At 40.6% G+C, this 13,905-nt stretch overlaps 1 protein-coding gene across 2 annotated transcripts in view; it reads right to left on the bottom strand.

The window, feature by feature from the left end:
* Positions 1–13,905, bottom strand: part of FYTTD1 (forty-two-three domain containing 1) — a 33,992-nt gene that overhangs the window by 11,804 nt on the left and 8,283 nt on the right. For both annotated transcript variants that reach the window (XM_033213243.1, XM_033213244.1), the window contains exons 3-4: positions 3,516–3,664; positions 1,942–2,054 (exon numbers count right to left, since the gene is read on the bottom strand). In XM_033213243.1, the coding sequence (XP_033069134.1) occupies positions 1,942–2,054; positions 3,516–3,664 (262 nt within the window). The remainder of the gene's footprint in view (positions 1–1,941; positions 2,055–3,515; positions 3,665–13,905) is intronic.

Below are 13,905 nucleotides of genomic sequence, written 5' to 3'. Positions count from 1 at the left end.
GTTCAACAGATTCCTTAGTCTTACCTCCAATCTTTCAGAGATTCAAGTTCAAAATTTCCCTAGCTAACCCAATTAACATGTAAGTCTCATGTAAATGATGGGTTCTTATTTGAGAAGGTCCCTTATTATCAAGTGATTCCCAAAAGATGATGGTTAAAACTGCAATTCCAGCCATTCCATTTTTTGTTTTTTTATTTTTTATTTATTTATTTATTTATTTATTTGGGGACGGAGTCTGGCTCTGTCGCCCAGGCTGGAGTGCGGCGGCAGGATCTCAGCTCACTGCAAGCTCCGCCTCCCAGGTTCACGCCATTCTCCTGCCTCCGCCTCCCAAGTAGCTGGGACTACAGGCGCCCGCCACCCTCGCCCGGCTAGTTTTTTGTATTCTTTAGTAGAGACGGGGTTTCACCGTATTAGCCAGGATGGTCTCGATCTCCTGACCTTGTGATCCACCCGTCTCGGCCTCCCAAAGTGCTGGGATTACAGGCTTGAGCCACTGCGCCCGGCCGTTTTCTATTTTTTATTTTGTTTGAGACAGTCTCACTGTTACCCAGGCTGGAGTGCAGTGGTACGATCTTGACTCACCGCAATCTCCGCCTCCCAGGTTTAAGCGATTCTCCTGCCTCAGCCTCCCAAATAGCTCGAACTACAGGCATGCACCACCATGTCCAGCTAATTTTTGTATTTTTAGTAGAGATGGGGTTTCACCATGTTGGCCAGGCTGGTCTCGAACTCCTGGCCTCAGGTGATCTACACGCCATGGCCTCCCAAAGTGCTAGGAATACAAGCATGAGCCACTGTGCCCAGTCACTGCATTTTTTAAAAACTCCATTCCAGGTTTTGTTTGCTGAATAATCTCCACGAAAGATAAATAAATAGTACTTGAAACTGAATAAGGAAACCACACCTCATCAACTTCATCTACTTTGTCCTTACAGAGAACAGAATGGCATAACAACAGATCATAAATTTTTCTTTCTTTTTCAGAGATGGGGGTCTCACTATGTTGCCCAGGTTAGCCCTGAATCCTGGGCTCATGTGATCCTCCTGCCTCAGCCTCTTAAGTAGCTGGGACCACGGGCACATGCCACTGTGCCCAGCTCACAGGCCATAATTCTTGGTTTTTATTATTCAATTTAGTATAAAAATAATTTCAGTTTAACAAGTGTTCATGAAGAATTCTTTCTTTCTGGTTTGATTTTTCCACAAATAATATACATTGTGATTCAGTGTTCTAGTAAGGGCCATCCAGACTGAGTAACAAATTGAGCTTTCAGAATTTCCAATTTTGAATAATTCCCACTGAGATGTTAAGAGTTCTACCAGGGCTGGGCACAGTGGCACATGCCTGTAATCCCAGCACTTTAGGAGGCTGAGGTGGGAGGATCACTTGAGGTCAGGAATTGAGACCAGCCTAGGCAACAGGGTGAGACCCTGTCTCTACAAAAAAAAAAAACAAACTAGCAGGGCATGGTGGCATTATCTGTGGTCCCATCTACTCAGGAGGCTGATGTGGGAGGATCACTTGACCCCGGGTGGGGGTCGAGGCTCCAGTGAGCAGTGATGGCGCCACTGCACTCCAGCCTCAGCAATAGAGCAAGAAGACCCTGTCTCAAAAAAACAGGAAAAAAAAAAAAAGAGAGAGAGAGTTCTACTAAAGTGATCAGCTTTTGCAATTTTATTCCATGTGTCAAAGAGGTAAAGAAGCAGAGTGATGCTTTTTAAAAAGCTTATATTGGTTAAATTCATCAGTAAGAATTCATCTAATAAACGAGCTATTACTGGATATATCCATGTGGATGTTCAGATAAACATCCCAAACATCAGTCTTGAAAATGATCAGATAACTAAAAAAATCACTGCAAATCTATTCTTCACACCACTTAATGCAAGAAGTGTTTTTTAATGCAAAATAACACATCATCATATTTGAGTACTTACTTTCTGTTTAGCTGGTTAGGTCTCTTGAGAACTGCCACTGGTTTCCTCTGCCCTTCGTTTTGTCTCAGAAGGTTTGCCTTCCTTTTTAACACTGGAAAATATTGTTCTATATTCTATCAGAAGACAAGAAACTATGTTAATCAAATTGCATTTTTCTATATACCCTACTACAATAAACATTTCTAATGCAGAATGAACAGGGATTGACAACAGCTTGAATGTGTAGATAAGGGAGATGCATAAACAGCTTGAAAATTTACAGTATAAGCGACTGAAAAGATGAAAACCTCACATTATATTTAAAATATGTGAGGTACTCAGGGGACCCACAGGTGATGGGGAATTGTGGCTCCGCAACTCAAGAGAAGAATCAGAGAGCTAGAGATATAAACTAGGGAATAATTTATATAAACATGATTTTTGATACTAATAGATTTTAAAAAGCCAAGTTCCAAAACAAATGCCAAAAACAAGAAAAAGCGGGGAAGTCATGACAGCAAAGGAGCTGGAATAGACATCAGAGGCAAAAAGTATCATAAAAAACAAAAGCACATGAAACATCCTCTTTTTCTTCCTCCACATATGTAAATTAAATCCACCATTAAAGCCTAATTCACATATCCATATTGTCCATAAAGACTTCTCTAAAGTTCTTGACAAATATGAACCTTATCTTATACTTTATCTGGATTCTTCTATTAAGTATATGAGAAGTACTTCATAAATATCCATTGACTGATTCACATTAAAAAGTCTTAATTTGGTCAGGCATGGCAGCTCAAGCCTTTAATCTCCGCACTTTGGGAGGCTGAGGCAGATGGATCACGAGGTCAGGAGTTTGAGACCAGCCTGGCCAGCATGGTGAAACCCCGTCTCTACTAAAAATACAAAAATTAGCCAGGCATGGTGGCACATACCTGTAGTCCAAGCTACTCGGGAGGCTGAGGCAGGAGAATTTCCTGAACCCAGGAGGCAAAGGTTGCAGTAAGCTGAGATTGCACCACTGCACTCCAGCCTCGGCGACAGAGTGAGACTCCATTCCCCCCCAAAAAAACCCTCAATTTTCGGCCAGGCATGGTGGCTCACGCCTGTAATACCAGCATTTTGGGAGGCGGAGGCGGGCAGATCACTTGAGGTCAGGAGTTTAAGACTAGCCTGGCCAACATGGTAAAACCCCATCTCTACTAAAAATACAAAAATTAGCCGGGCATGGTGGCACACACCTGTAATCCCAGCTACTCAGAAGGCTGAGGCAGGAGAATTGCTTGAACCTGGGAGGTGGATGCTGCAGTGAGCCAAGATCACGTCACTGCACTCCAGATGGGTAACAGAGCAAGACTCTATCTACATATAAAAAACAAAAAACATACAAACAAAAAACGTACTTATATTTGAGAATGTGGAAATTTAGGTATTCTTTATGAATGGCAATGATTTTTATTTAGATATTAAATTTGATATATCAGTCCCAAAGTACCACATAAAAACAAAATTTTCTGTTAAGCTTATTCACAGAAATGTTAGTACAAGTAAAGGAAAAGGACATCTAATCCAGGATTAAGCCATCATCCTACCTTGTCACTTAGAGGTGGACGATTCATAGGACTAATTCCTTTTCGAATTCCAGTTGTTTTCCTAGCTGCAAGGCCAGTGATAACTCCATTAGGACGTCTCTTTCCAGGCATGACTCTTCCTCTACGATTCAGACTAGTCTTACCAAAACCTAGAGGAGGCAAAAAGAGAAGAAAATGTCAATTTAACAGTTCAGCTGGGAGGGTCACAGGATATTCTATTTTCCAAGGAAGGGGGAAGTTATGAACATTTATTATGTCATTATTTATGGGTTTTTTTTTTTTTTTTTTGAGACGGAGTCTTGCTCCGTCGCCCGGGCTGGAGCGCAGTGGCCAGATCTCAGCTCACTGCAAGCTCCGCCTCCTGGGTTTACACCATTCTCCTGCCTCAGCCTCCCGAGTAGCTGGGACTACAGGCGGCCGCCACCTCGCCCGGCTAGTTTTTTGTAATTTTTTTTAGTAGAGACGGGGTTTCACCATGTTAGCCAGGATGGTCTCAATCTCCTGACCTCGTGATCCGTCCGTCTCGGCCTCCCAAAGTGCTGGGATTACAGGCTTGAGCCACCGAGCCCGGCCATTATTTATGTTTTTTAAATTACATAAGATACTTCATTTTAAAAAGGCAATCTGTTGCATTGGGAAGGGTTCTGTGGCTATACCAGACTGTAAATAACTAGAGGATTCGCACATGTGGCCATACTCTTTCATCATTAGTTTCTCAACAAACAGGACAGTCCACAGAGTCTTTACCTGTGCACTAGGGTCGATACTAACTATCTGGGGTTACTACTGAGTACTTGAAGTTAAGTACTAGTCTGAATCGAGATATTTCAAGGTAAAATATTTCACTGATAATTTTATATAAATCATATAGTGAAATATTTTAGAGATACTAGGCGAGATAAAATATATTCATATGTGCTCAATCTTTATCGAACAGTGCTGATCTAGAGTGGAATCACTATCTCATTTCCAATTTACTTACGACAGCACATTGCCATCTGGCTTCACTTTCAGCCCTACTCCATTCAAATCACTTTTGCTAAAGTCGCCAGTGAGTGCCAACAGACACATTTTAATCTGTGGCATGTGACATTACCAACTTTGGTTTTCCATTATATATCTTACCTATTTAAATACTTTTTCTAGGCTGGGCACAGTGGCTCACGCCTGTAATTCCAGCACTTGGGAGGCTGAGGCAAGAGGATCCCTTGAGCTCAGGAGTTCAAGACCAGCCTGGGCAACATAGTGAGACCTCACCTCTAAAAATTAGTTGGGCATAGTAGCACATGCCTGTAGTCCCAGCTACTCATGAGGCTGGGGTGAGAGGATTGCTTGAGTCCAGGAGTTCTAGGCTGCAACAGTATGAGACCCTGTCTCCAAAAAATAAATAGATTAAAAAATAAATAAATATATAAATAAATAAGTAAATACTTTTTTCTAGTTAAAAAAAAAAATAGGGGCCAGGTGTGGTGACTCACGCCTGTAATCCCAGCACTCTGGGAGGCTGAGGCGGGTGGATCACAAAGTCGGGAGATCAAGACCATCCTGGCTAACACAGTGAAACCTGTCTCTACTAAAAATACACAAAATTAGCCGGGCGTGGTGGCATGCACCTGTAGTCCCAGGTAATAGGGAGGCTGAGGCAGGAGGATCACTTGAGCTTGGGAAGCAGAGGTTACAGTGAGCCGAGATCACACTGTACTCCAGCCTAGGGTGACAGAGCAAGACCCTGTCTCAAACACACACACACACACACACACACACACACACACACACACACCCTGTCTCAAACATACACACACACCTATATTGTGAAAATATTATCCCATGTTTTTGATATCCTTTTATTGAATTACTTTTTAATATGCCATACTTGATCCAACCAACTTTAGAGTAATCATTTCAGTTAGTTCTAATTATAAACAATATCACAACGGAACCACAGATATATTTTTAAACACATCCATGATTATTTTCTGAAGATGTGAGTTTCTAGAATGTGAAATGCTAGGTTAAACAGTAAAGCAAACTCTCTTTTTTCTTTCAGACGGAGTTTCACTCTGTTGCCCAGGCTGTAGTGCAATGGCGTGATCTCAGCTCACTGCAACCTCCACCTCCCGGGTTCAAACAATTCTCCTGCCTCAGCCTCCCTAGTAGCTGGGATTACAGGCACACACCACCACACCCAGTTATATTTTTGTATTTTTAGTAGAGACGGGGTTTCACCATGTTGGTCAGGGTGGTCTCAAACTCCTGACCTCAGGTGATCTGCCTGCCTCGACTTCCCAAAGTGCTCGAGTTCCAGGCGTGAGCCACCACAGCTGGCTTAAAGTTTTTAGTTTTTAAATCAAATTATTGCTGCCCTACATGTGGTTTCCTTCTGAAATTGCAACCAGATGAAGATTAAACCATACTGGGAAAAACTGTACATTAAAACTAATTCCAATATACAATGACTTGCTATTTGTGTTAAATAACATGACAGCTACCCTTCACTGTCCTAGGCACTGTGCTGAGTACCGTAAGTCATATGATAAACTGAGCTGAGCGCCATCATTCGTATGGTAAGCTGAGCTGAGCGCCGTCATTCGTATGATAATCTGAGCTGAGCACTGTAATTCGTATAATCTGAGCTGAGCGCTGTAATTCGTATAATCTGAGCTGAGTGCTGTAATTCGTATAATCTGAGCTGAGCGCTGTAATTCATATAATCAGAGCTGAGCACTGTAATTCGTATGATAAGCTGAGCTGAGCACTATAATTCCTATAATCTGAGCTGAGCGCTGTAATTCGTATAATCTGAGCTGAGCACTGTAATTCGTATGATAATCTGAGCTGAGAGCTATAATTCGTACGATAATCTGAGCTGAGCACTATAATTCATATAATCTGAGCTGAGCGCCATAATTCGTATGATAATCTGAGCTGAGCGCCATAATTCGTATAAGCTGAGCACCATAATTCATATGATAATCTGAGCTGAGAGCTATAATTCGTATGATAATCTGAGCTGAGCACTATAATTCATAAATCTGAGCTGAGCGCTATAATTTGTATGATAATCTGAGCTGAGCGCCATAATTCGTATGATAATCTGAGCCGAGTACCATAATTCGTATGATAATCTGAGTATCATAATTCATATGATAATCTGAGCTGAGTACTATAATTCGTATGATAATCTGAGCTGAGTACTATAATTTGCATGATAATCTGAGTGGAGCACTATAATTTGCATGATAATCTGAGCTGAGCACTATAATTCATATGATAATCTGAGCTGAGTACTATAATTCATATGATAATCTGAGCTGAGCGCTATAATTTGTATGATAATCTGAGCTGAGTACTATAATTTGCATGATAATCTGAGTGGAGCACTATAATTTGCATGATAATCTGAGCTGAGCACTATAATTCGTATGATAATCTGAGCTGAGTACTATAATTCATATGATAATCTGAGCTGAGCGCTATAATTCGTATGATAATCTGAGCTGAGTACTATAATTCGTATAATCTGAGCTGAGCGCTATAATTCGTATAAGCTGAGCTGAGCGCTATAATTCGTATGATAAACTGAGCTAAACGCTATAATTTGTATGATAATCTGAGTACCATAATTCGTATGATAATCTGAGCTGAGTACCATAATTCGTATGATAATCTGAGCTGAGTACTATAATTCGTATGATAATCTGAGCTGAGCACTATAATTTGTATAATCTGAGCTGAGCGCTGTAATTCGTATAAACTGAGCTGAGCGCTATAATTCGTATGATGAGCTGAGCACTATAATTCACATGATAATCTGAGCTGAGTACCATAATTCGTATGATAATCTGAGCTGAGCACTATAATTCCTATGATAATCTGATAAGACTGATGCTAACGATCTTTCTTGAGAAAAGAGGAAACTGGAAAATATTCCAAAAGAACAAGTGAGTTTGTAGGGCAAAAAGAAGAGATTAAGAGGAGGAGGAACCCATTATTATACCGAAATTTCAGGACTAGATGAGACTGACCAGAGTCTCTCATAAATAGCAATCAAATGGATTAAAACAAGATCTTAAGTATGAAATAAGGTTGGGTACCGCAGCTCACGCCTGTAATTCCAACACTTAGTGAGGCTGAGGCGGGTGGATCATTTGAGGTCAGGAGTTCGAGACCAGCCTGGCCAACAAGGTGAAACCTCATCTCTACTAGAAATACAAAAATTAGCTGCCAGGCGTGGTGGTGGACGCCTGTAATCCCAGCTACTGCGGAGGCTGAGGCATGAGAATCGTTTGAACCCGGGAGGCGGAGGTTGCAGTGAGTCAAGATCGCACTACCACACTCCAGCCTGGGCAATGGAGCAAGACTCCATCTCAAAAAACAAAAAATAAATAAAAATAAAATAAACAAATATGGAATAGATCTCTATCCCTTGGTGCTATTTCTATTGATAGTACAGTACACTGTTCCCATACTCATCAATCTTTCTACTGTCTTTTTTTTCTCTTATCCATGGCGTTGCCTTTTTTTGTTTGTTTTTTTTTGAGGAGTCTCGCTCTGTCATCCAGGCTGGAGTGCAGTGGCCAGATCTCAGTTCACTGCAAGCTCCGCCTCCCAGGTTCAAGAGATTCTCCTGCCTCAGCATCCCAAGTAGCTGGGACTACAGGTGCTGCCACCACGCCAGGCTAATTTTTGTATTTTTAGTAGAGATAGGGTTTCACTATGTTGGCCAGGCTGGTCTTGAACTTCTGACCTCGTGATCCACCCACCTCGGCTTCCCAAAGTGCTGGGATTACTGGCATGAGCCATGGCGCCTGACCTCCTCCTCTACTTTCTAATCAGGCCTATATGATTCGTTCTCCCACCTTTCTACCTTTGAACAAACTTCATTAGCTGTATGTTTTAGCAATGATTGTATTTTTCACCCTTTCATTGTCACATTATATAAAGCAAGAAAGACCTATACATACTGCTCCAATTATCTCCCCTCCCCTCTTATGCTCTGTGACTGTCTTATATTCTAAAAAGCACTACGAAGGGGTACTAAAGACATCATCTAATGCAACAGTCTTTTCTTAGTTTTCCTTCATTTAGCCTCGCTGCAGCATTCCACAGCACCCACATTCTCAGTGTACTTCAACTACCACCCTTTATGAAGACCTTTCTTCATTTTCAGCTCCACCAGAGCAGTAGTTTAATACTGGTTAGGTGTCAGAACCATCCACGAAGCTTCAAAAAGGTTCCCCAAGCCCTACCTGTACAGGTTCCGGTTCAGTAGAAATAAAGTACAGCCAGAGCTTCTATTTCACAAAGCTTCACAGGTGCAACTACGATTGGTAACAACTAAAACTAGAGAAAGACATTTTCATCTTTCTTTTAAATCCCAAGACTAACTATTCATGAATTTCTTTCCACATACATCATATTCCTCAATAATTTCAGGAACCTTACCGTCTAAACAAAGATTTGAGGGATTTTCTGGGAACTGTCACATCCTAGGGTATATGTAATCATATTACTGGCTCCTTTCCAAGGCAACATACAAATATTCCCATCTCTTCTAATGAGAACAGCATTCTCAAACTTTTCAGTCTCAGTACCTCTTTACACCCTTTCTTTTTTTTTTGTAGAGACGGGGTCTCCCTATGTTGCCCACGCTGGTCCTGAAGTCCTTGGCTTAAGCAATCCTCCTGCTTTGGCCTCCCAAAGTGCTGGGATTACAAGCACGAACCTCTTCATATGCTTAAAAATTGAGGACTCCAAAGTTTTTGATTCTGTGGGTTATATTTACTGCAATTAAAATAAAACCTTTTTTTTTTTTAAGACAAGAGTCTCACTCTGTCGCCCAGGCTGGAGTGCAATGGCATGATCTCAGCTCACTGCAAGCTCCGCCTCCCCAGTTCAAGCAATTCTCCTGCCTCAGCCTCCTGAGGAGCTGGGATTACAGGTATGTGCCACCACACCTGGCTAACTTGTATTTTTAGTACAGACGAGGTTTCACCATGTTGGTCAGGCTGGTCTCAAACTCCTGACTTCAGGTGATCCACCCACTTCGGGCTCCCAAAGTGCTGGGATCACAGGGGTCAGCCACCACACCCGGCCATAATAAAAACTAATAAGATAGTTAAAAACCATTTCACTTAATAATAATAAACTCATTACACATGGGATACACATCTCTTTTTAAATGAAAAGTAACACATTTTAACTTTTATTTTAAGGTTGGGGCACATGTGCAGGATGCGCAGGTTTGTTACATACAACAACATGTGTCACAGGGGTGTGCTGTGCATATTATTCCATCACTGAGGTGTTAAGCCTGGTATCCATTAGTTTTTTGTTTTTCTGTGTGTGTGTGTGTTTTTTTTTTTTTTTTTTTGAGACAGAGTCTTGCTCTGTCTCTCAGATTGGAGGGCAGTGGCTGCAATCTCAGCTCACTGCAAGCTCCAGCTCCCGGGTTCACATCATTCTCCTGCCTCAGCCTCTCGAGTAGCTGGGACCACAGGCGCCCGCCACCTCGCCCGGCTAATTTTTTGTATTTTTAGTAGAGACAGGGTTTCACCGTGTTAGCCAGGACAGTCTCGATCTCCTGATCTCATGATCCACCTGCCTCGGCCTCCCAAAGTGCTGGGATTACAGGCTGAGCCACTGAGCCCGGCCTAGTTATTTTTATTTTCTAAAACAAACAAAAATATTTAGTAAGAAGAGTGTTGTTGTTTTTGGATCTCTTTGGTGTTTGCCTTAATAGAAGACAACCAGATTCTCACAACTGCTTGTTAAGGGCTGAATGTTTGTAGTTCTCCAAAATTCACATGTTGAAGTACTAACACTTAATATGATGGTATTAACAGGTGAGGACTTCGGGAGGGAAAGTCATAAGGATGGAGCCATCATGAATGGGATTAGTGTCCTTACAAAAGTGACCCTGGAGAGCTCTCTAGCCTTCTTTCTGCCACACAACGATACCACAAGAAGTCCAAAGTCCGCAACCTGGAAGAGAACTCTCACCAGAATCTGACCTTGCTGACATCCTGACCTGGAACTGCTAATCTCCAAAACTGTGCAATATAAACTTCTGTTGTTTATAAGCTACCTAGTCTACAGTACTTTGTTACAGCCCACTGAACTAAGATCCTGCTTTTGCATTCAATCTACTTTAATTATCAGATACCGTGTAGACTCCAGAAAAGCCTACTGTACATTCCTGAGAGAGCAAGAGTGAAAATATAACTAATGCCTTAGTATTAATATTAAATTAGTTTTGATCTTGTGGATCCCCCATGTCTCTGGGATCCCCGAGGGTCCCTGATGACATTTTGAGAACAACTCTATACATTCTAACACTGAAGAACAACTCGATACATTCTACCACTGAAGAACAACTCAATACATTCTACCACTGAAGAACTCTATACATTCTACCACTGAAGAACAACTCAATACATTCTACCACTGAAGAACAACTCAATACATTCTACCACTGAAGAACAACTCTATACATTCTACCACTGAAGAACACTCTATACATTCTACCACTGAAGAACACTCCATACATTCTACCACTGAAGAACAACTCTATACATTCTACCACTGAAGAACAACTCCATACATTCCACCACTGAAGAACACTCTATACATTCTACCACTGAAGAACAACTCTATACATTCTACCACTGAAGAACACTCTATACATTCTACCACTGAAGAACACTCCACACATTCTACCACTGAAGAACAACTCTATACATTCTACCACTGAAGAACACTCCATACATTCTACCACTGAAGAACAACTCTATACATTCTACCACTGAAGAACAACTCTATACATTCTACCACTGAAGAACAACTCCATACATTCTACCACTGAAGAACAACTCCATATATTCCACCACTGAAGAACACTCTATACATTCTACCACTGAAGAACACTCTATACATTCTACCACTGAAGAACACTCTATACATTCTACCACTGAAGAACACTCTATACATTCTACCACTGAAGAACAACTCCATACATTCTACCACTGAAGAACACTCTATACATTCTACCACTGAAGAACACTCTACATTCTACCACTGAAGAACACCTGGGTTGTTTCTCCAAGTATTTACTGAGTGCCTAAATTATTATTCACACATGAAGTTAGAAAGATTTCATTCACTGACTTGTTCAGCCACCAGAAATCATACTGCGGATCTGCAAAGAGCTCTCTGTCCTAATTATTTCTCTTACCTCAAGCTAACATCCTCATTGACATTACAAAGTGGAAATCTGAACTTTTTCCTAGCCAATCATAATTTAAGACAATCTTCGATCTCTGTGCATTCAGTAACAGTGGCAGCTGTTCTGTTTCAGCCCCTGTCACATGTAAGCAGTAAACATACAAGGACAAGCTCAATCTTATGAGATCCTAAGCTGCCCCTAGATATCATTTATCTCAAGGCTCAGATCATAACATCCATGAAAGAAAAGCTTTTCTGATCCTTCAAGGACCAGCTCACATTTCACCTTATTCATGAAATCACTCCTGATCTTCTTAGCACAAAATCTCTAAAGTCCTGTAATACTATTTGAATTTCTCTTACAACATTTCTCCCATACTACCTTCTCCATCTTATCTCTACTACTGGAAATTAATTCCTTGAAGTAGAAGATCATATCTTTATATAACCCTAGGACCCAATCAGGTTAGAGTATCTATCAAGTATTTAACACTGAAATATATTAATGTTAAATATTTGATAAACATTAATTAATCAATATATTTCTGGCTTCAATGAACTCTCAACAGTTATTTTAAAAACAAATAATACAAAAACAAACAAATAATACAAAAAATACATAGTATGTTCAATAACATTCATAAGAAATATTTAGGCTGGGCACAGTGGCTTACTCCTGTAATCCCAGCGCTCTGGGGGGCTGAGGCAGGAGACCAAGGCAGGTGGATCACCTGTAGTTGGGAGTTCGAGACCAGCCTGAACAATATGGAGAAACCCCATCTCTCCTATAAATACAAAATTAGCTGTGCATGGTGACGCATGCCTGTAATCCCAGCTACTTGGGAGACTAAGGCAGGAGAATCGCTTGAATCTGGGAGGTGGAGGCTGCAGCGAGCCAAGATCGCGCCATTGCACTCCAGCCTGGGCAACAAGAGCGAAACTCCATCTCAAAGAAAAAATGTAAATATAAATCACTGGAACTAAACTTCATTTGCTACAGTTAAATACCTGTCATGAAATTCACCCCCTTAGGTTCAACTATTCAAAAAATTATTACAGATGAATGGTTTCTTTTTAGGGCCCAATCTCAGTTACATGTACTTTTCTTGAGACAGAGTCTCATGCTGGAGTGCTGCGGTGCCATCATGGCTCACTGTGGCCTTGATCTCTCAGGCTCAAGCCATCTTCCCACCTCAGCCTCCCAAGTGGCTGGGACCAGAAGGAGGTACCACCACACCTGGCTAATTTTTAAAATTTTTTGTAGAGACAGGTCTCCCTGCGTTGCCCAAGCTGGTCTCAGATTCCTGGATTCAACTGATCCTCCCAAATTTCTGGGATTACAGGTATGAACCACTGTGCTAGGCTTCAGTTATACATATTTTGAGGATATAATGGGATATTAGCTGTAAACACAGAATTATGTTCAACCTACTGGAGATTATTTTTATGTTTTTCAACATATAGAATAAAAATCAATTTGGAAGTTAGTTTGTCAAACATAGTTTTACATATCTGAAAAAGGTTTAGTTCTTTTATTTGAACAAAGATTTATTCTAAAATTCTAATATTGCTGATAAATAAGTTAACAAGCCATATATATTAGTGTTCAATTACGGCCTACAATAGAGATGATTATAAATAATATAAATACAAAAATGGTTATATATATAATGGTAATATATAATGGTTATAAATAACATAAATATAAATAAGCTTCCAGATTGTCAAAAACAACTAAATGTATAGAGTTCCACATTATATCTAAAGCATTACGATTCAACAAATCCTAAAGTTCTTGGATGACAAGATAAGGAGTCTGAAGGTCATTTTCTACGCAGAATGTAATAGTAGTCTCCACATAATTAAAGAGTTCTCATATACAAAAGAGAATTTGCTTTCTATAACTTTACTGAAGTGCCAGGCATGCTTTAATTCAAATTAAGAGGCCAAGCACAGTGGCTCATGCTTGTGAGGCAGTATGCTCCTTCGCTGAATCTATTTAAGCTGGAGTTAGTCACCCATTAGGCAGACTAGTAAAGGAACATCTCACTTGGATGGAGATAGGAGCTCATGATTTATAAGATCCTTTGCAATTCTAAACTCTGAATATAATTTAGACTATGTATAAACTGAAGTTACTTTTAAATGACTTAAAATGTTTAAGAAA

Source organism: Trachypithecus francoisi, unplaced genomic scaffold (assembly GCF_009764315.1).
Source record: "Trachypithecus francoisi isolate TF-2019V2 unplaced genomic scaffold, Tfra_2.0 Lachesis_group0, whole genome shotgun sequence".
NCBI lineage: Eukaryota > Metazoa > Chordata > Mammalia > Primates > Cercopithecidae > Trachypithecus > Trachypithecus francoisi.
This window is presented reverse-complemented; position numbering and strand designations above follow the sequence as displayed.